At 36.6% G+C, this 24,277-nt stretch overlaps 1 protein-coding gene across 1 annotated transcript in view; it reads right to left on the bottom strand.

Annotated features, from left to right (window-relative positions):
• Nucleotides 1–220: 220 nt before the first annotated feature.
• The window catches only part of Stard3nl (STARD3 N-terminal like), a 43,649-nt gene continuing 19,592 nt past the window's right edge, over nt 221–24,277 (bottom strand). The window contains exons 2-9 of the mRNA XM_047562233.1: nt 18,783–19,065; nt 14,975–15,052; nt 14,344–14,421; nt 12,421–12,474; nt 12,191–12,308; nt 10,096–10,191; nt 1,696–1,770; nt 221–706 (exon numbers count right to left, since the gene is read on the bottom strand). Coding sequence (XP_047418189.1) covers nt 1,712–1,770; nt 10,096–10,191; nt 12,191–12,308; nt 12,421–12,474; nt 14,344–14,421; nt 14,975–15,052; nt 18,783–19,007 — 708 coding nt within the window. The 5' untranslated portion in view covers nt 19,008–19,065 and the 3' untranslated portion in view covers nt 221–706; nt 1,696–1,711. The remainder of the gene's footprint in view (nt 707–1,695; nt 1,771–10,095; nt 10,192–12,190; nt 12,309–12,420; nt 12,475–14,343; nt 14,422–14,974; nt 15,053–18,782; nt 19,066–24,277) is intronic.

The raw sequence follows: 24,277 nt of genomic DNA, 5'->3' as shown, positions 1-24,277 counted from the left end.
ATTCAAACTAGCAAAACACAAAGGAAAAATTTTAACAATGGTTTCTCAGTACTTTTATGGACACTTCAGAACTGTACCTCAGAGAAAGGTATGATTTTATGATAAAAATAATATAATATATGGTAATGTTTTACATGTATTCACAATCCCTCCTTGTCCTCTTTCTTTATTCCAATACTTTAGGGTAAATACATAATGGAAACCAAGAAAATACAACTAATCATTTTGATATGCTGGATTTTATTACTTTTAAAAATTGTACAAAGAGCACATGTGCATGAGTTAAAAAACACAAGGGAAATGTAGGGTGTTAAAAAAGAAATACAAAAGAAATCTGAGACATGAAACAAACAAAATTCCATCCTGTGAATTGAAATAAAAGGTATTTCACTTACTACAAAAGTGTTATTTCAACATATTAAGAAGTCTTTTGATTAGGATACAGCACATGACTTTCCTTCAATTATTCATTGACAGGTCAGACTCAGTCTCACTGAACAGAGGAAGAATCATGACAAGACCTGGCTGGCCACAGGCAGGAGACTGAATGTGTGTGGATGTGGGAAAATGTCCGTGAGGTATCACCATAAATAAATGTTTACTAGCTGTTCCACAAAGTCAGCAGTGGATGTCGCCATTTCACTATCAATAGGGAGACCCAAATCCATCTTTTTCCCTCGGATGACTTCAGTGAGGGTTCTTCACACTTAGGAAAGGAGTGAAGACAATCAAGTTGAGGTATGGTGTTAAAAGGCAAAATGCTATGCTGCCTCATATCTTCCTAACAGGGTCTATACCGAAGACAGACTCCAACACAGGCATATAAAGGACATGGGTGTGGCCACACCTAAAGTTATTTTAAAGCATTTTAGAACTATTCAGGTATCCACATATTGGACTCCTCTTTACCCTGATGTGTGGAGAGAAGGGTCTGTTGTATGCTAGGAGCCACCAATGCAGGCACAGGTTTCCTCCACCAGGAACCTGGCTGCCTCTGCTGCCCAGAGTGCCGCTGGCCAGCTTTGTAGGGACTCGTATTCCATCCACTACTTTTTCCTTTTATGGTGCAATATTTAGGAGGAGGTCTGGTACAACTTACTCACTATTTATTTGTCTTCTATTTGTGAGGCTGAAATGAAATTTTTTTGAGGAGCTGAAGGGGTTTAACAATGTGTTCTGCCCTGGAGCTGTCAAAGTCCAGCAGCTTCTATTTCAGAAGTTACAAAATCTTTGAGGGACATCCCCATTCAGGGCTATAGTGGCCCCTGGTGCCATACTGCCTGGGTCTGAGGTTGGCACTTCCCTTCTAGCTGTGTAACTTTGGACAAATCCTCACCCACTGTTCCCTCAAATGTGACACAGTGATAATATCATGGGTTGCTCTCCTCAGAACACAAAAAGGTTAATGCTTGAAATTAAAACAATGTTTGGCACAAGGACATTCTGACTAAGTATAGAGATGTGAATCTCTCCTTTTTCTTTGGAGATTTGGAACTCGGAGATATTTTCCACTTCACAAATTTACACCTATGCAGAAAATGTTCAGAAATTTTACATACTGAAATGTGACTACTGACTTCATGTAAATATGATGAGTCTGGCTATATACTTGTACTCATATTCTCTGAATCTGCTCAAAGAAAATGCTCTTGGTTTAACCATTTTGCTCTTAAAGTTTCATTTTCAAACACTTACTTACATAAAGCAGAACTCAGAGTTCTAAAAGCGGTTTTTCACTGTCCTGTTTTTCCTCAGCTTCTTCTTCAGATCCTATATGGTACAGAAGGAAAAGTGAAAAAACTCTCATTCCATTAAAGAACAGTTTTATTATAATATAGACACACAAATTCTTAAATAAAAGACACATTTGTTTAATTCTAGAGAGATTTAGATTAACTGCTATCTTCAAATTTTACTTTATTTCTTTCAGGAGGAGAACTAAAATATAATTTATGACTTGCACTAAGCTGGCAAAATAGATTTCGTTTATGTGCTAGTGAAAATATTAATATGTTTAATATTAAAAATTGTTTTCAACTGCCATTGTTCTTCCACCTGTTTACATATAATGCCTGAGCTGTGGTTCAAAGAATTTGATCACTGTACCAGGTGAGTGAGAGAGCAGTGTGGTGGGCTCCTGAGGATTAGGGAGATGACTAATGGTTCCTATGCTGCTGCCAGTGATCACTATTAGCTACCTGGTGGGAATTGATGTCTCATGAGTCTCAATTACTCATACAATTGACCCAGTCGTTCCACTCTGCAACTCTTTCCTTAGGATTGGTTCCTGGGGAATAATACTTACTATTCATTATGTGGTTTTTTTTTTTTTTTCTCTAACAATTAGAAAACAAACCTAAATGCTTCAGAATGTAAGAAAGGTTAAATAGTTATATTTACATGGAACACCTTACCTCTAGGTAAAAGTATGGTTCTATATAGTTTATGAAAACATGTAAAAAGCATGTGCATTAAGGCAAAATCAAATGTAATTAAAAAATAAATAAAACTCTGTATGCCATACAATTACATTTGATAAAATTAAAAAGGCAAATACTAATGTACAAATGAGAAAGAGTAGAAGGTAACCACATGAATTTTTCACATTTGAAAAGATATTCCAAAATTTGTGCAATAAAACATAAAGGGACTTCATAAATCTCACGTTCTCATTTTAAAAGCAGGGCAGCATGAGAAAAGGATGTGAAACTATACACACAACTAGAAAGAAACAAGTTAAACTGTGAGTAGTGATACTATGTTTGAAGGATCAGTGAGTCTTAGTAGTTTTCAACCTCTATATAAAAGCGTGTATTTCTTCTATGAACAGGAAAAAGAAACAGAAAAAGGAGGTATAGAAAACCAATGCGGCATGTTAGGGATGCAATCTATTCACACATAAAGGTGGTGCCCTGCCTCAGCTGGCCTTTAATCTGTGAGAGGGTACACTGTAAAGAGGACCCTCACAAAGTCTCACAGTTCAAGTGGAAACTGGGGCAAGAGAAATAAAGATAGAGTGGTTAAAAGGCTTTGGTTTCCAGCCCATTAAGCTGCTGTAAATCATGGAGACACAGGGTGATTTAACTGCCTCTTTGTGTTGAAAAGAGTCAGAAAGAGGGTCAGATCAATTCTTCTTGTTCCCAGGCTCATTTTCCAACTGCCAGACCAACAGTATGTAAACCACAATGAGTGGTCCTGTCATGGTATTGCCTGGGAATCCTAAATAAAGCTCCATTCTTAATTAAAATTTAACTACATGTATCTTTACATATTTTAAAAGAACCTCTGGCTATGGTCTAGTGGGGAGGGTCAATAAAACCTCTCCATGAATAGCACCTATAAGAGTTGGCAAAATGGACAAAACTTAAAAGCATTTAACCCTCTGGAAATGACTGAAGGCATATACAACTGGAGACCAGTTTATGTGTGAAAACAGCAGAATTCAGGAACAACAGTGCTGCTCCTGTCTGAGCTGCTCCTGTTCCTCCCCCTGTGCTTATCACCTGGCTTAATGCCATGGAGGTTCTGGGGACTGGCAGCAAAGTCATCCAGGTGAGAGAAGCACATTTAGTTTGGAGTGGGAGCCATGCTTATGGCCAGCAGTACTGATGGAAAATCCCAGAAAGCAGGCAGGGCAGCTGCTTTGCTAGTGAGAAGTTATGGTCAGGGTTGACGCAAGCATATGCTTGGCTGGATCTTTTCACATGCATAGGGGAGACCCAAGAGAGCTCAAGCTGGCAAGACACCTGAGCTATGAGCATCCTCAGAGAACACACAAAGTCTCAGCAAAAACAAAAACCTGTGTGAGACCTGAAAACGGCCTGAACTTGGAATGGGCCACTCAAACCATTGGCATTTTCATCTGGCAGAGGATGGAAGCCTTAATCCAGGTACTTGAGCATGAACTCTGTCCAGTCACTGGCTACCTCCAAGCTCTGCAGACACAGGGGACCCGTAGAAAGCTTGGCTTTAAAAACAAACCAAGACTTAAAAAGAAAAGAAAAGCAAGTAAATAAAAAACTGAGAAAAGTCAGATGTAGCCACATTCACTAGGGAATACAATTTCATGAATAATTTACTAAACAAAGGTACAAAAAGCAACAACCACCTTTTTGGGGGAAAATGAGAATCCAGAGTTGCAACGATATATTTTCAACAAATTACTTTTCAACAAAAGACATCTAGAGAATTAGCAAACATGAACATTCTAAAAAAAATCAAAGCAAACCATCTCTGAGTAACTCCAAATAATGTACTTAGCAAGAAAACAACAAAGCAGTATTTATAAATATGTTCAAAGAAATACACAGAATCAATTCAAATAACAAAAGGAGACCAATAAAGTAGAGGAAGGGGATTGAGAGGAACAGAGGGGAGTGGGAATGAGGAGGTATTGGGGGAAAAATGTACAAAATTATGCTATGTCTCTATACAAATACACTACAATGAATACAGTTTTCATATGTAATTATAATGTACTAATTGAAATAGTAACAAAAAACAGAAGAATTAGTTGAGCAAGTGCTTTAGAGGGCAGTGGCAAGGGAAAGAGAAGGTACAGGAGAAGGTTGAGTGAATTATGCTATAAACATGTACAAATATGGTGTAATGAATCCCATTATTGTGTATAATTATAATGCACCAATAAAAATATAAAAATAAAAATAGAGATTCCCAAGAAAGAAAAATAAATGAACAAAATTTTTTTAAAAATTCTGGAGTAAAAAAATAATCAAGTGTAATGATATATTTGTGAGTCAAGAAAATATTCAAGACAGCAGAGGAACTGGCATGCATGAAGACGCACTGGCAGAAATGATCCATTCTGGGACAGGGAGAGTAAAGACTGAAGAAAAATTCAAAAGTGTTTAGAGACCTGTGCTAAACATCAAGCATACCAATATATGGGTACTGGGAGTCCAAGAAGAAGAAAATAAAATCTAGAAAATGTTTGAAGAAACAATGGTCACAACTTCCTAAATTTTGAGATGTAATAAATCTATATATTTAATAAGCTAAAGGAATAGGAATTAGGACATATACAAAGAGATTCACATATATACCATTCCAAAACTGCTGAAAACCAAGGAATATGTGAAAATGTATATATGGTACATCAAAGTTTATGAGACATCAGTAAAGCAATGTCTATAGGAAAAATGTATGGTTTCAAATGACTGTATCAGAAAAGGAAGTTTTCAAATCAATCATAAAAATAATCTACTTTAAAAAGTAGAAAAAGAGAGTAAGCTGAACTCAATCCAAGAACATTCAAGGAAATAAAAAAAAAATTTGACTTGACACATTCATGGCCAACTGATTTTTAACAAATGGGCATAAATATATGAAAATTAATTCAAAATGTACCATAACTTTAATTAAAAGAGAAAATGCTATAAAACCTTCTAGACAAAAACATAGGAGAAAAATCTTCATGATGCATAGTTAAGGTAGAGTTCTTAGATATGACCTCAAATATACGAACCATTTACATTAAAAACTTGTGCTTCAAAATACCACATGAAAATGTGAAAACAAAATGTAGACAAACATTTGCAAATTATATATTTAATAAAGGACTTTTATCTACAATGTATAAAGAACTCATACAGCTCGATAATAAGAAGTTGAAAAATCTTAAAATACAGACTTCTCCAAAGAAGATATATGATAAATATGTAATAGGAAAGTGGAAAAGATCTCAGTGTCATTAGGGACATTAAGTTAAACCCCATGAGATAGCACTTTACCTCTGTTAGTCTGGCTACAATAAAAAAGACAGATGATACTAAGTGTTAGTGATGATATGGAGAAACTGAAACCCATAGATGTTGCTGGAATGAACGTATAATAGTACAATCACTTTGAAGAATAGTTCAACTATTTCTTAAAGTTAAATCCTTAGAAATCCTTAGAAATCCATTCAAGAAAAATAACAATAAATTCACATATATGTGAGTTACTCGTGACAGTCCCAAACTGGAAATAAGTCAGATGTTCATTAACTGGAAAACAAGCAAAATGTTGTATAATCACACTATGGAAGAGTATCCAGCCATAAAAGAGAAAAACTACTGATACGTTCTACAACATAACTGGTCCTCAAAAACTTTACACTAAGCAAAAAAAGCTGAATGCAAAAACTACATATAATATAAACACATTTATATGAACTGCCAGAAAATATAAATCTGTCAAGACAGAAAGCAGATCTGCGGCTACTTAGAACTAGAAGCAAAGGCAGGGGTTAACAGCAAATGGGCCTGAAAGAAGTTTTGATGGAAAAACCATACATTTACTAAAAATCATGCAATTATACATTCACAAAGGAAGGATTTTATAGCATGAAAATTATGCCTCTATAGAGTTTCTTAAAATTAATGTTTTTGAATGTCTATCACAACGAGTTTTCAATATTTTAAAATTTCAAAATTTTAAAGATGGGAAAGAACTGTGCTTTAAATCTATTCACTACACATAATGTGATCATAGGACTGATCATCTGAACAAGAACACTTCTGAGACAAAAGGGATCCTAATAATCACCCTAGGAGACAGGAAAGGCGAGGCTTCACAGGCAAACCAGAATGTATGATCACTCTTGGTTGGCATTAAACTGGTATTTTAATGCTTTTATCTAAACCTGCTTAGAATAGATTACATTATGCAACTGAGCTATTCCACATTTTAAACTGGTCTTTCCATGAGTTAGGAGGTGAATTATTCTGTCCTTAGTATCATGCTTGGTTCATTCCACCTCTCTGACCACAGACACCATATGACAGCTTCAATCCTGTTCTCCAAAGAGGACTGTGCTTTCTTGTTCTTTCCATTTAATTCACAGGTTTTAGGACATGGTTAGCAAGCCTGCACACAAATTACTTTTCTAGACCTTAAATGTACACCTACTAAAATGAGCTAATATTCTAATTTACGGGAATCGAAAATTGAAGTTGATCAGTAACAAGGAAAAATGCTAACATTTTTATGTGTGGCACCACAATTTTTTTTTTCATTTTTATCCAACCTTTCAACAGTTACAAATTTATGTGCCAGGTACTACATTAAGTGCCAGAGTAAAAAAAAAAAAAAGGACAAGAAAGGCAAGACAAGCCTTTCAGATGCCCATATGGCTATCAGGATGGGCAGTTCTGGATCAGGGAAAACAGCAGCCTAGAAATTCAGCTCCAAAAGACTTTCTGATTTTTTAGCTACTGGCATAATAAAAAGAGTGTTCTTTATTTAGGCACATTAACTCTAGTAATAATTTTCATTTCTAATTCTTTCCTGAATCGAACAGACAATGTAAAAAACAATATAGCAAGGCCTCAGAGTATTCCTCCTCGCCCACCACTACTAATCTGTGTTTTATCTTGAACAAAGCAGCCACCCAGTGGAACACTATGAAAATGTTTTGGTTCTTGTTCAGATTTATAATCCAGTGAAACAGTAATGCCCTCTTAGGACCACTAGGTGGTGTCAAATGTCACAGGCAGAACACTGGAAAGTTTGATGGGGAGGGAATGCCTGAGATGAAATTCCTTATGTTTTTAAGAAGAAACAGTAGAACTGAGAAACTGCATTAGCCTTAGAAAAAGAATTAGCTAACAAGTTGAAATAGTCTTAGAAAAAGTACAATGGCATGAAATACATTATGAGCTTCCCTTTTTTTTTTTTAAAAGAATGAGTTCTATGATAAAATATCAGAAACAACACTTATAATTAGGTTGTAAAATAATTAATTTTAATTACTACTGTCTCAGAAACTGATTTTCTGCTTAATCCGTATCTGTATCTCAGGTAGATTTGTGGTTTTGCATTTTATACTACTTTTAAATCCCACACCTATAGTCTACAATATTAGTTATTTGAAGTTCCTCTAATACGCTGTTATTTCACATTGCCATGCCTCCCATTATTCACGTAGCTTTCTGCAGGGAGTCTGTTTTATTGTAGTGTGTGTTTAAAATATTCATTGTGTTGGATGTTGGAAATACAGTTAAGTAGATTCTAAACTAAGCTGATATCCCATTGTAGAAACAAACCTGGTCACAGCTGAAAACAGGGCAGACAGCATAAGATGACAGGGCTTGGGTAGAGGTCCCAAAGACCAGGCAAAGGACACCCTAACCAAGATTTCTGGGAGCAATAGGGTGGGTAGAGAAAGGTATGTAGAGGTTGTACAAGTCTTAGGAACATGTGGGAGAGACATGACATGGAGAATATTGAGAGAAGATGCATCACAGCATTTTCAGAAAGGTTATAAACACAAGAGGCGGTAAATGAGGTGAGAGGTTGGACAACTGAGTAAGAGGGCTAACAGGTGCTTTCTGCCAGGATCTGAGTCTATTTACTTATGAGTCCTTTATGCCACTGAAAGCTTTTGGTCAGGGGACTAACATGATCATTTCTGTGTTTGCATAAATACTGAAAGGTTGTAGACTTCAGCAGTTATGAACATGGACTCTAGCAGTGGAGCCTGGGTTCAAATTAGAGCTCTCCCTCTTATTTGTGTGATGCTGGGCAACTGCTTCCGTTCTCTGTGCCTCAATTTTCTTACCTCCACACTGGGAATAATCAGAGTCTTACATCATAGAATGGTTACGAGGAAGAAACGAGTGAATTTCAGTAAAGACCTGGGACCTGTAGTGTTAGCAACTTTGAAAATACTTTTAATTGTGGCAAAATACATTTAAGTTAAAATTTGACATTTTAGCTCTTTGAAAATATACCCTCTGGGCTTTAAGTACATCCACTTGTTGTGCAACCATTACCACCATGGATTCCACAGGTTCCTTAGTCCCTGGCAACCACTGTTTTTTTGTCTCTGTGAACTTGAGTACTCTAGATGCCTCATCAAAGCAATATTATATGCTAATTGTCCTTATACGCCTAGCTTACTTTATTTATTTATTTATTTATTTAGCATAATGTGTTCAAGGTTCATAAATGTTAGAGCATGTGTCAGAAATTTGTTCCTTTTTATGGCTAAGTAATATTTCATTGGATATATTTATCATATTTTGTTTATCCATTTATCTGCTGGTAGCCATTTGAGTTGTTTCTGCCTTTGGTTACTATGAATTATGCTGCTCTGTAAATAAGAGAACAGATATGATTGTGCTTCTGCTTTCATTGTTTTGGATACAGATTCAGAGGTGTAATAGTTGAGCTAACTCTATGTTCACTTTTTTGATGAAACATCATCTTGCTTCCTAAAGGAACTATACCATTTTCCATTCCCAAATGCAATGTATAAGGGTTCAAATTTCATTATGTCTTCACCAACACTTGTGTGTGTGTGTGTGTGTGTGTGTGGTGTGTGTATTTTAATATATGTAGTAGTCATTCTAAAAGGTAGAGTATTTCATTGTGGTTTTGATTTCCATTTTCTAATGATTAGTGATATTAAGCATCTTTTCATGTGCTTATTAGCCATCTGTATACATTCATAGGGAAATACCTATTTAAGACCTTTCCCCATTTAGTCAAGGTTGTTTTTTGGTTTTTGAGGGCCACTATTATGAGCACTCTGGTGGTTTGTTAGTGGGGGAAAAAAGGAGACATGGAGAGGGAAGTTGTGGCAGAAGCTGAAGCCAGGAATGCTCTACTGGGGTTGGAGTTGCCAGGAAGTGATATGACGGAAATAAGATGATGGAGGCAGAAAAAAAGGAGGATCACACATTTTTATGAATAAGAAGATGTTAGCCAGAAGAAGGTGGGGAGTCCTCGAAGCTCTGTTTCTGACTTGGATACCTGGTGGACAGAGCTGCCATTCTCAGTCATGGACAGTCCTACGGGAAGGATGGTTTAGGGAAAAAAGGCAATGAAGAGAGTGTCAGGAACCTTTCCCTTGTCTGCCTGTCTTCTGAGATAAAGATCACAAGTCACAATGTCTATGTCACTCCACAGCTTTCATTTTTAGATCTCTGTGTCTTACCATTGGTATCACGTAAGATCACGTTTCACTTATTGTCATATCCTGGTGTGCTAAATGTTTGCTAATTGTATTGAGAAACAGGGTAGTGAGAGGGAGGGAGGGCAGCAGAGCTTTTAGCTGACAGATAAAAACAAAAAGAGTAATCAAATTTTTACCTGCTTCAGATTCAGGAGGGGAATAAAACTGACCATCAGAAAGACCAGCAGGTATGAGGGCTGCCCTCTCCGACGCATCCTGAACTATCAGGAGCCCTGGAAGAGAAGAAATTCAGATCTGTGAATGTGTCACCTTCCTGGTAGGTAGTTGGTAAAATTAAGTATTATAAAATGGTATTATTACTGTATTTTTAAGTCTTAGATAATAGAGGTATTTTCAAAATCTTTCAATCAAAAAATAAGTTTCATTAATAAACTATGAACCAATACTGTAAAGACAGAAAATAAAGTAGCTTAAAAAAACTGCTTCATTTATTCCTGGAAGTCTTCAACTCAGTATTTAGAGCATCTTTCCCTTCATAATTCCCATGTCCCTACAAAATCAGCACCAACCTCAAAATCAAACACAAGTGAAATCAAAACCCAATCAGTATGTATGAATGGTCCACCATCTGCATATGGTTAGAGAAATGCCAGATGTCAAGCATAATACCTAGCTGGCTTTTTATAAGTATGTAAAAAGAAATAGAGGTGATTAAGAAATATCAATGTAAAAAAAGATCTGCAAACAAAAGAAGGGCATTAAAAAGCAAGGGGAAGAGAAAGAAGATCTAGAACACTAACACACAACAAAAACATCCAACAACTGATGACTTTGGCTGAAAACTGAGTGAATATTGGGAGCCAATGGGAGGAAGCAGCCAGGCAGCAGATGCCAGGTACATGTATCTTCTCTGCTACTGACAATGAAAGCAATGCTGTTTTCAAAATCTAATGAATTCTGTGTTCAGTTTTATTAGATGCTGTGAAATTCATTCAATCACATAACCATTCAAGCCTCAGTCATATTAAAAGTTCACGATTCAATTCAATTTGATGATTATATACAATTCAAACACTCTTCCTTATATTCTTTAGCTATAACTGTTCTTTCTCCATACTACACTTTCATAAAGGAATAGGGGGTACAGCATAGAAGATACATCTTGGACCACTGATTAATGTTTTTTAAATCTACTCTTGAACTATAATTCTTTTCTCATAGTTTTTTTTTCTGCTAAAGAGATTTTCCAAAATGAAACTGTGCAAAGTTATTTTTCATTCTGTAATTTTCTGAAACTATAATCATGCCTAATTTTCTGTAAGATACAAGATTTTTTCCTTACGAGGCAGGGCATGTTGAGCCAGATGATGGAAAAGGGCAACAAGGCAGATCTGGAAACAGCATGGGAGTCTGACTTAAGCTTGGCTCTTTCAACTCAGAGAGCAGTAGACAGGGCACGTGAGATTCCACAAAGACATTGTGTGAAGAAGAATCCCAGCCCAATAATAAACTGTACGGTTCAACAGTACATCTGCCCTTTCTACTCAACATCCTGGCACACTCAACGCCAAGCAGGGAGATAAGAGTTTCAGCAGGACTCAGGAGTATACCATGCTAGCTGTCACCTGAAAAGGGTGAACTCTGCTCTGGCTGGAGTTTTCCCCCTCACAATTCCGTCTGCATCATTATGATCCCACTCCAAGCCTTCATTCTTTTAATTATACCTGGCCCATCATAGGCCACCACCTGCTGTATGTATAGAATTATGACACTCTGGAGAACCAGACACTGTGGAAAATTGCTGCTTCAGTTCACTTAAAATTGGTTGAAAATTTCTACCCCTAAACAGTATATAGTTCCATTTATATGAACAAAATGTTTAGTGTTATATGATGATTATTAATAGTGAGAAAAGGCCAATCTCCCAAGCAAAATGAGGTGGTGCCTATTCTTTTAAGATTTCATTAATGAGATTTTCCAGAATGAAACCATATGCAAAGCAACTGTTTCTTGAACAACTTTTTGGCCAATGTTCATATTTTCTCTCAGGGGAAGCCCGACCCAACAGCCAGAAAGAGGAGTCACTTCCTATTAGCATCCTCTCAAGTACCCAACCCTTCTCTCCATTTTGATGTAGCCACTGAAGAACAGAGAGGCTGTGACTGCCTCACTCTACCCACTCAAGGTTCCCCTCACATCCAGAAGCCACATCTCTCCCTTGTGGCTTGGTACTGAGCTAGTCTCTGGAGGCTGACTTTCATAGAAACTTACTGTTTTCTTCTTCTGCTTCTTGAGGTAACACTTTGAAATCCAGGAACCATGTCTCGATCCAAGCGAGGATGAATGAAATGATGGGCAGCACATAGCCAAACGCCCCTTGGGAGAAAAGCTGGAAGAACAGATGTGACCGGGAGAAGGGATGCAGTCACCATCAGCTCACACTGGGAAATGAGGCTTCATCAGTGCAGAGGACAATGGTACAGGAAAGGGGGAGGCCATACCTTTGAAAGGATCACTTTCGCTAGTAAAAAGGCACTGGTCACTGCTGTTGTCAACTGCAAGACACAATGCAGTAGTGCTCAAATTAGACATGTTTCACTGTAAGAGACTCGGCTAAGCCAGGAGCAGGTAGTTCTTGAAAAACCTATGCCTGGCCTGACTCCTTCCACCTTATTCTATATCTGTTCCCCACACCCAGACTAGGGCAAAATGGGCTTATACACAGCACACAGTTGCCCCAACTGGCTGCTTATGTAATTTCTTCTCCCAAGTTTTAGCTGATTGATATGCTGTAAAACTATGCTTTTTCTACCAGAAGTTACAATATTCAGTCACATACAATAAAGGATTAGTGAAAATACACAGACAGGGCTTTTTGTAGGGGTTAAGAAGCCCAGAGCAATACCACCATACCAAAGTCTTGTCATTTCACTTCCAATTAATATTTTTAGCATGATGAAACCTGACCACAGTGAATGCTAACAGTAGAATGAATGACAGAATGGAGACCATGAAACATCAAGGATCTTGCTTAGTAAGCGTTAACAAGTTGCAGGCAGGTGCGTGTGTGCACACGTAAATGTGTGCGTATGCACACCCACACATCCCATACAGAGTGAGCTCTTTGGGAGAGGAGATGCTTCACACCCTAACACTGATTTACTTTACAGGAGAGCACTGAGCGCTCTTTAGGTACCAGCTAACTTCTCTTCCTAGGACTCTCTCTGCAAATGTTTCAAACATAAATTCAAAACAGTAAAATGAATTTGGTAAATCAGATATATCCTTAAAAAATAATTTGAAAGTGTATGTTGAAGATACTTTCTTATAACTTAACTCCCATTGCATGTCTGTATGTCAATCACTTTTCTAAAATAAAACACTGAGACAGATGGTCTGACACACTAGTCTAGTCTACTTCATGGAAACTCTAGAATAGAATGTTCCAAGCAGGACTGTTAGAGAATTTGGGAATATACAATCATCACAGCTAGTGTGACATGAGCTAGAGTATTTGGGAAAGGGAAGCACTGTACATAGACTGTCACTACATCCCTCAAATGAGAGCTTCTGGATTAACCTAGGTTCCGACCTCCATCCTATGATGATGGGAGGGTTAAGAGGAGATGGCCCAGGCAGATATGGCCCTGGATAGACTTAGTCTACAGAAAGCAGCACAGCTCCTATTCCCACCAGGACAAACCAAAGTCCTCTAATGGCAGGGTTTGGGGATGTTCCTATGAAGTTCTCTCCAGCTTGAAAAGTTCAACATTCTTTTCCCCCTCACCCTCAATGTATTGAGGACATCTGTAGAAATGGCAAAAAACTTCAGGCAGAATTGCTTCTAACTTTTTGAACCTCTTAATGTTTAGTGAGGATGGACAGAATGTGTCCAAGCTCTGTGCTAGACGCAAGGAAAGAGATTAATAAAAACATCACTGTCCTCATAAAGCTAGAGGCAATAGGAATGAGTTTGGAAGCTTATCCCTCCTCAATGGAGGAAGAGGGTAAAGGAGGGAGAAAGTGATTATCAAAATAAACGGAGATCAAATCTAAGCAGTTTCAACCATACAAAGAAAATTTTCTAAATATTTCTGTGACAGAGGTTCCTGTCTTATCTCTTTCTGCAACACGAGGCACAGGATAGGTGTATGCTTGGCCAGTCATCATTCTTGGGCCTCTAGAGTCCCCATTTGGCTCAGCATCCTGGAGATAAAGCTTGTTACTCTTTAACATTGGAAAGAAGCCCTGGAGCATTAAACGTACTGAAGTGAGGGAGAAAGGGGACTCAGGAGGAGCTAGTAAAATTCACCAGTGAAATTCCAGCTGGTTAAAACCCCATCTCTTCTTCCAGCTCAAGCCTGTTGTGCTCAGGCCTGGCCAGTAGCCCTGGAGGAGACGACAGTTCAACATGGCACACTCACCGCTATTGCCCACCAATGGCGCAGTCTGCATACAGCATATGCGAGTATCAACACTTTAAATCGAAAAACTGCTAAAAGCTAGACCAAAAAAAAAAATAAAGAAGATAAATTATTTAAAATACATACAATAAAATACATTTTAAAATGCACTTTTTAAATACACCAGTCTAGTTCAACTGCAGATTGCCCCGAATGGGTACTGACTCCTAGAACAGCATGTGGGCCTACCCTAGATTCTGAAGTAAAGTAACCCAATTAAAGAATCAGATTAATTTTTCCTTAAGAAAAAAGGAGCAATCTAGAAAAGGAACAGCATTTTCATCAGGTTATCATGTAAGCAGGTAAATTTGCCTTTAGGGACTAGAACATGGCAATGGGTTCTACATCAGTTATGTGCTCACGTATAAAACATGGCAATGACTCCTTCTGCCCTGTATTATCTGTGACTCATCTTTTCTTCCCTTGCAATGATTAGACAATTCCTTAGTAAGTAATTCAGGGAAAAGCAAATATGGTTTACATTCAAAGTAGAAAAAAATGGCATTAAATTTTAGGCCTATTTAAGGGAAATTTGCCTTTTGTTTTTGTTGTATTTGTAAGGAGTTATAAAACAAAACAAAAAAATACTCACAAATATATCAAAATAAGATGAGTAGTAGTCATACTGTACCACCTCCTTCTCTAATGTGTTCTCAATGCCTCCATTCACCTAGGAAAAAGAATTAATAAAAGCAAAAAGGAGGAGTAATTTACATGTGGAAATGAAACAAGAGTGAGGTTTCCTACGTACTTTCCTGGCAATCTCCTCAGAACCCAGAAATGTTCAAATATGGAAGAAAAGAACCCTCATAATTTTAATAGGAAAGGCTGAACAGCACTTCCCACTTCTTCTGAGTTTATTCATGTAACAGATATAAATGTATGAGGAACAATGAATTTTTGTAGTTCATATTTTAAATACTAAAATGTGATATTAAAAACAATATTTCCTCTTTTAAGATAAAGTCTTCAAGCATACATGTATGTGCTTTTAAAGAAGGCAATTCACATTTATTGGAGGCCTCCCTCACTTGAAGATCACTCTGTATAGTTTTAGGTACTGGAAGGTCCACGGTCCCCTGATCTTACAGCAAACATCAATGAGGACAGTTAGCAAGACACAGGAGAGAAGTGTAAAAATTCTCTTTCTTTATTTTTTTAATCTTTTTTTTTTTTTGCTCCTGGCATTTTAAAATTCTAGACTCTTCATGTTAAGTGAAATAAGTCAATGCCAAAAAAACTTAAAGGTCGAATGTTTTTGCTGATATGGAGGCTAATCCAAAATAAGGTGGAGAGGGGAAGAACGGAAATTCAATAGATTAGTCAAAGGGGCATGGATAAAGGGGGGAATAGGAAAAGGAAAGAGAGTGGAATGAACCTGACATAATTTTCCCATGTACATATATGAAAACACCACAGTGAATCCCACCATTGTGTACATGCACAAGATTGGGATCCTAACTAGAAATAAGATATATTCCATGTTTATGTAATTATATCGAAATGGATTCTACTGTCATGGGTAACTAAGAAGAACCAATAAGAAAATAAAAAATAAAATTCTCTACTCTCATCAATTTACATGTATAACTTAGATAACAAAACTGGAAACACACATGACAGAGTAAATGGTGAAAATCAAACCCAACACAAATAAACTTTCTGTTCTCCTAATTCTGCCATCAAAATGAATTTTAAATTAACAAGTTCAAAATTTTACAAATTAAACTATGGAGAATAAATATATTTTTTATCAAGTAAAGGAACATATGCCAGGTCACAGAGTACCAAACAGGTTCTCTGTAATGATGAGAGCCCATGGACCAACCTGGTCAGAGGGAACTTGACAAGTAACATTAATTTCAAGTGTTTAATTCTAAACGCAGTCCTGGCAAACAAATATAGATGCACTGGAAAAGGACAAAACAAAGGGCAATTAACCAGGCAACTGGATAAGAGAGAAAAAATGAGGAATACCTTTGCAAGGTTCCCTAATTTGTCAAATTAAAATAAATGTTGTCACAAGGAAAGGGTGGTCTAATTACCTTTCCATGAATTTGTTTTTGTTATCTAAGTGAAAACAAACCATAAACACTATTCTGTGCCTTAAAATCCCTCAAGGAGGTTTAGGTTTCTATAATTAGTACAGACTGACTTTGGACTTGCTTGGCTATAAACTTTTATAAATGAATAGAACTAAAAACCTCAGCACACGAAGAAGTATTTACTAAAGACCAACCAACCATCTATTCTCACTGCTGTATCTCTCCAAACTAAGGAAATATTCCAATACCCAGAATATTAAGAGAAAGATTACTCTGAGTAGTCCATGGCAAAGAGGGTTTTCAACCACAGTGACACCCCCACCTTTCATTCCCAAGATAGTAAGAATCAAAACTGTCAGCAGGGTTATGACAGGAAAAAAGTTTTTCTCTGGTATCTGTTCACTTTAAGAAAGACCCTAACTTGTGTTTTTCAATAAGATATTTAGGATTTACACCTTTAACCTTAACTTATACTCTAAATCCTTATTTTGCAATCTTTGTCTAGCTCAAGGTATGTCAAGTTGACTGACTATAGTTTCACACCAAATCAAATTCTTTCTGGTTCAAACTGACCATTCCTCATTCAAACATCTGAAATCTGAAATGCTCCAAAATCTGAAAACATTTTGAGCATCAACATTCTCAACCACAAGTGGAAAAATCTACACTTCATGGTTCAGCCCAACTGCAGGCCCTTGAAAAATAATAGAAAATTAACTTCAGGCTATGTGTATAAAGTACATATGAATAAATAAATTTTGTGTTTAGAATTTTGTCCTAACCCCAAGATATCTCATTATGTATATGAAAATATTGAGAAACTTTAAATATAAAATCTGAAACCTCTGGTCCCAAGCATTTTGGCTAAAGGATATTTTGCCCAAACTGTTCTAATTCCATCATTAAAAGGCTGAGAGTCATCTTTAGATACCTGGGAGGATAAAATAAGCCTGTCAGCAAGTTTTCTACTTCTCAGGTGAGCTCTTCCCTCCTCCTCACACCACCTCAAATGGCATTCCTTTGACAGCTTCTGAGTTAGTGTTCTTGGTGCTAACCTGCCACTAATGTAATCCAGCTACACACCACTACAACAGTGACCTTTGTCCATTTGTTAAATATTTGCTCAGCAACTATGGAGTGCCAGATACTCATTGTTTTAATGAAAGAAAATGCTTTTGTAAACAAAATAATATCTCTGTCTTCATTACTGTGCATCCTAGCAAGGCAGGAGAGGGGACAAATAAGAAAATTAGTGCTACACAGAGAACAGAAGCAGGACAGTGTGATAAAATAGCAGTGGCATTTAAACTGGTACTAACATGATAGGATATTAGAATATATATAAAAGAATAAAGGAAATTAATCATTTCATATAAAGGAAACTACTAGTACAGAGGACACAAGACAAGAAGGAGCCTGTTTCATTCTGAGAGCAAAAGGAAGCAAGAGTGGCTGATGAATGTAATGAGCTGCACTGACGAAGGGAAGAGTGTTGCTGAGAGGAAAGCCTTCTGGAAGAGCCCACTGTTAGCTGTGGAAAATGTAAACAACTGACCCAAGGCTTTTGGAGAAAATAGGCACATCAGTTTAAATAAAACATAATTATAATGAATTTCTCTTGCTTATTTTAACTTTTATTAATTTAACAACTATACAATTTTAAATTATATACTTTAAATTTTGCACTACATTTATAAGAGGCAACACTGATCTAGGCAATTATTTGGCAATATAATTGCATAATTGTCCAAATGCCTCTAAGAAAACTTACTTGATATAATATGAAAAAATGATATCTTTGCAAAAAAGCAAAGACACAAAATCTCCAGCAATGGACCTAGAAAAGTAGATGTAATAGCTAAAACATATTTCAGAAGCATCTCATATTGTTTTGAGTAGGGGTTGGCAAACTTTTTCTGAAAAGGCCTAGGAAATAACTATTTTTGCCTCTTGGGTTAGAAGTTCTCTGGCTCAATACTCAACTCCACTATCAAGCACAAAGTCAAGCTGTAAGCATATGTAAACAAATGGGCATAGCTGTGTTCTAATAAAACTTTGCTAAGACATGCCAGATGAATTCATCCCATGGTTTAAAGTTTGTCAACTCTTATTATTGAGCAAAACACTTGCATTTCAAATTTCAAAAGACCAAAGTGAGCTTTAAAATACCCATTTGTTTCAAACAATGACACTAAAGAACAAGAAAGATCTCAATCTGCTGGAGAAGAGCAATAATACTGCATCATTTGGAAAAAGATGTAATTCACTAAATGACACAGAAAAAGTATATTTCAAGAATATATTTTTGTCTCTGGAGTCATTTCTTACAAAAGTCATGAAAAAAAATCAACTTACATTTAGCTCTATTATCCACAGTAATGTTACAAATAAGAGGTCAAAGGTGACAAACAAACAGAAAGTCCTCCTGACATCGGATATGCCTTTCTTTTCCCTTCCTTCATAGGACTCAATCCTGGCCATGAGTTGCGTGGGGTTGATGGAGTGGACATCACGCAGAGAAGCGTGGGAGCTCTGGCTCCCAGTGAGCGTATTTTCCATGTCGTTTGGCAGTTGATTCATCCTGGAGGAGGGTTAAAGGAGCCTCTTCCCAACTTCACCATCCCTAAAGAGAAGAGACCTTTGGGAAATGAAAGAGAGATACCACGTTAAATCTGAGCTCACCTAGTACAACCATGCTATCCTCAGGACTGTGGGACTGTCTAACTGAGCAACAGAGGGTCCTGACTGAAGGCAATTATGTTTTAATAAAGACAAAGAGAACATGAAATTAGCAACACTTAATATTCTCAACACCACAAAATACTTGCTATGGAAAAAATAGAGAAGAATGCGGTAAAGAAGAATACAAATTTATGATAGGAAAGAGTGTTAACCATAACTAAAAGGTGATCCTGATAACCTGAAGCAAATGTTTTTCTGAAAGCTGAAAGCACCATGTCAGCTCTCTTGTTGTGCCAGGAATATGACCTCCATTGTCCTACAAGTGTCATTACCTATGAACTAGAAACCATTTACTGAACACTTCCTTGGCACACATAAGCAGAATATATAAACTTTCAGCTACTGAAAAAAAAAATTGTTTTCTAATGAAGAACTGTTTTTTACCTAAAGTATTTAATAAATACAGCATTTTCCCATTATCTCCTAATGAATGTGCATATTTCTGGGCCTCTTCTTGGAAGAGGTGTTTTGTCCTCAAAAGTTCAACAGTATGTTACCACTCAATTAATGACTACAGTAGTTACAGTCCTATATAGAAACGCAGGTTCCCCAAGACAAGGAAGTGTTTCTATAATAAGATGAAAAACTTATTATAAAAAGATGAATAATCTAAACAATCTGAATTTCTTAAAGATTGGGCAAAGTCACTGAATGAAGGTGTAGTGGGTAGTATGACTGCCAAATATTTCAGTGTCTCTTCTACAGCACCTCTTCCTGTGACAGGAGATACATACTTCAGGCTCTACTGAACTCATGTGCTTTTCTTTGACCATGAATGTGGGTAGATGTTTACATGTTATTTGTGTCAAGTCTTAAGAACCAGTGTAGCTTACCATGCTCATGTTTCTTAATGTGCCATGATTAGTAATGTCCAGAAAAAGAGAAGCGTTTTCTAGATGGGTACAATAGAAGCAGGAAACAGATTGCTGAGATTTCTCCAAAGCAATATGGTCTCATTTGGTCTTATTCCCTGTCCAGAATGTTGTCTCTTTAAAGTTGAGCTTGATCTTTCTCCCTTCCCATAGGCAGGAGCAAAAGTTCTTTGCATTATTTACATATGTGGTGGAAAAATGACTTGATTTTTTTAAAAAAAGTAATTTGATTATATTAACTATATAGTTTTAAATATTCATACTCCTGGAAATTTAAAGGAAATTATCCAAAAGTAAAATTGATCTATTATATTACAGGTCAGGTTAGTGGTTACCTTGGACCAAGAGGAAGGGAATAATGCTTGCAGGGCACAATGCAGGAATGCATTCAGAGTACTTGGTAAAGTTCAGTCTCTTGATTTAGTAGTGGTAACATGGATGTGCTCATTTAGTGATAATTTACTGATGCAGATAGTTTCAGTGATATGTTCATGAGTGATATGGTCAAAATGCTTTACACTTAGGTTCATGTATAAATATATAAACTATGTATTATATTTCAATAAAAATCTCTATTAAATATTTTATCATGTCTATAGTAGTATCAATTAGAAAATGATTGGATATCTAATAATAGGGGAATAATTAGATAAATCATGGTGTATCCATAGTAGATTAAAATGAATGGTTATGAAGCATTTATAAGGACTTAGAAAAATGCTTGGGTGATAACTTGATAAAAATCTAACACTAAATGGAAACATACATGTTGCATGTTTATGACTGTAAAATACATCTAAACCAAATTTTTTAAAGAAGTACATACAAAATATATCAGATGTTAGCAATGATTATCTCTGGCTGACAGTACTGTATTTTCCTCTTCTTTTTACTGTTTTTTCCATACTCTTCAAATTTCTTAATTTGCACATACTATATTTAGAACAGCAGAAACTAAATTCAATTGTAATTTAGTTAGGGTCTTGAACAGAAGTCTCCAGGATACCATGAAGTCCTTCCCTTTAATTTTCCCTAATCTAGCCAATATTAATACACAGGTAACAGTATCTTGTTTATTCACATTGCCTCCTCAGAGTCAGCAAATCAGCAAAATATTTTGGAAAAGCTCAGTGGGAGTTTTCTCTAATGCTTTGTGAAAAGAAAATATAAAGTTCTAAAAATTTTAAGTACTTCTACATGATTTTTCTGGATACTATAAACAGCATCCTAGTGAAAGGACCATCAATGGCCTATGGCATATTCCCCAGACTGCAGCTAACTTAAACAAACAAACAAACAAAAAAAAAAAAACAAGAAAACTTTGCCTGTTAGACTTCTAAGAGTTAACTCCGCAACAATAAGTAAAAATTAATAAATGTAAATAATGTTTCCTGTGATGAAACACATACGTGAAGTTTAAAAGGATAGCTAAGATGCCCTCTGGAACTCTACCTGTATGAAAATAGGCATATTTCTGCAACACCACCTTCTTCAATAAGATAAAGCAAACCAGATAATTTTTAAGTCAATCTATTAATGTATTAGCAACATATTTTAAAAGTTTAAATTCATTATATTGTAAAAATATCAACAAGTTTACAGTTTAAATTAAGGGCTGTTTTCAAAATCATTTTCAAGGTATATAGATCATTTTCTTAGTCTCAGTCCTTCCTTGTTTCTAAAACCCATTACTCATGAATACAAAAGCACAACAAAGCAGAACATCACAATGGCATACACACGACTTGGGAAATGAGAATCATTATATATTTCAGATGTGTGGTGTATAATTGCTAGATACTTGCAACAGCTTCAATAACAAATTACCCAAAACACACATTGCTCTGCACAGCCTGACTCATCAATTGGTCCTTCTTTGGCAAAAAGGGAAATTAAAAAAGGGAAAAAGAGTTTCCTTTTTTTTTTTCTCTTTTTTATTTAACTATACTTAATGCACAAATCAGTCTACCTATAGTATCAATGTAGATGTTCCAGGTTATGACAAAATATGGAGTAGATTTCTACAATAAATTTGTTTCAGTGAAATTTCTACTAAAAAGAGAAAATAAGAAAAGAAGGTCCTTAGTTTGTGAGACTCATGCTACAAACATACTAGTGAAACTTACAAACATCTGGCCATCTTCAACCTCTGTCTCTGGCACTGCTGGTGAACTGACTAGAAACCACATATCATGGTATTCGAAGTTCACAACAGCAGCAAAATCAACAACCTCCACCTGTTCCCCACCACACAACAAAAAATGGTCCCTGAGTGATAGCTTCTTGGGGAAATTGGTGGGGACTTGTGGGCAAGTGGGAGGAGAGAAAAAGCTTAAGAATCTTCTTTATTCCCATAAACCAGACTGTGAACCATAGGAAGCACTGGTCAAAAATAACTAAAGAAATATCAGCTAATCTATGTTCTATATAAAACCCTTGGTTTCTGTGTTATTATCCTTTAGAAGACTAGATTTGTTTTTCACTGTGACTCATTTCATTTTGATAGACTTGAGTTAGAAAACTTCTAACTACAAGTACATCTGAACTTAAAATTTCTTCCTAAATGTATATACATCAAATATTTCAGCCTGAGTTCTTTAAATTGAAAAAAAAAAAAAAAGCAGGGTAAATAAGTGAGTATAAAAATTAGTGAAACAAGGAAGGAGGAGAAGCACTAGTTTCTCAATAAGCCTGGAAGGGACACAGCAAGTCTAGGGCAGGGTGTCTAGGGAAAAAGATGGTGTATCTCCAGAGAAGCCAAATGGAGAAACCATGCCTTAGAGCAGTCTATGGGAAAGGCAGAGGGTACATCTACTTAGCTCCTTCCAGTGGCCTATTTCCTTAGTTAAATTTCTCCTGACAGGAAGTTACCTCCACTGCATTTCTGGTTGCTTCATCTGGCTCCTCTCAAAAGTCAATTCACACATTCCTGGGTAGTGTCTTTCACTCAAGATTTGCGAGAAGGTGCAAAAACTCTAGATATGGGACCAGCCAGCCTAGCTGGTGGAACTCCATCAACTGGAGTATAGCTGCTTGCCCAGCAAAGCCGTTATTTGAAGGTTCTTGAGGCAACATCAAGGGAAGCTGAAAAAAGCTCATAAAATGTGTCTTGGAATTCTTTTAGTTCAGGATTATTTTAAATGCTATAAAATAATGTGCTTTTGGGGTACATCTATATATTAGCATCACTGTGGATCCTGGTGAAATCCCATCCAGCTGAACCAGATGATTACAACACTCACTGCTCTGAGAGATTCCTTTTAATATGTAAAGAGAAGGATCACTGCTGAAGCTCATTTCTACTCCATGATTATTGAACTTCACTCTACCCATTTCCTTCAAAAAGATTTTTGTCAGTTTCTTCAGGAATGCTCCCCACATTCTAATCCTCAGGAAGGATCAAGTGCATCTCCTCCATGCTCCTCCACAACAATGGATGTGCCACTGTGGTATTTGCTCTTCACACTAGGCCTTAATTATTCATTTACTGGCTGCCTTTCCTGCTAGATGACACACTCCTTGAAGGTCCTGCATCTAACTAAGCAACAGCATAGTACATGAGAGACAGCAGGAACAAAGCAGGTATAACTGAATAAATTCTATCTAGCCATATAGCCCAGAGCCTAGTACTCTGTTGAAGTTAGGAGACCACAACTCTTCCTTTCTGTGGAACAGGTTGGGTGTTTTCCCAGGTCATTTCAGAAGAGTTAAATATTTAGTCCTTGGTATTGAGATCCTCCTAGGGTTGGCTTAGGAAAGCTATGCCTCTTTAAAGCCAACATTACATATCCATTAGCTGTACACATAGGCTATTACATCTACAATCCAGGATTTATTCCAACAATGGGGAAGTACAAAGAGGGGAGAGTGGGGTGGAGAATTATAAAATAAAGAAGCACTAGTTTCTCAATGAGCCTCGAAGAAACACAGCAAGTCATGGGCTTTGTGTGAGGAAATAAGAATCCTTTTCCTGTTTTGGTTTTTGAAAATGGGGCTTATGTCTTAACTGGTGAATGTCAAAGGATAACAACTATCCTCTGCGTTATAGTATCAGCCAGTTATTTCTGTAATTATATTGCATTAACCAACTATCCAAAGTGCAATAGTTTAAAACAATCTATATTTATTCTCAAACTCTTAGTCTACAAGTGGCCTGAAGTTTACCTAATCTACATTGAGCTCAGTTAAGCAGGCTCTAGGTTTCAGGCTCTAGGAAGCAGAGCTTGGCCTCAAACT

This window comes from Sciurus carolinensis, chromosome 8 (assembly GCF_902686445.1).
Source record: "Sciurus carolinensis chromosome 8, mSciCar1.2, whole genome shotgun sequence".
In the NCBI taxonomy this organism is placed as follows: Eukaryota; Metazoa; Chordata; class Mammalia; order Rodentia; family Sciuridae; genus Sciurus; species Sciurus carolinensis.
Note: the sequence above shows the minus strand (reverse complement) of the source record. Positions and strands in the feature narration are given on the sequence as shown.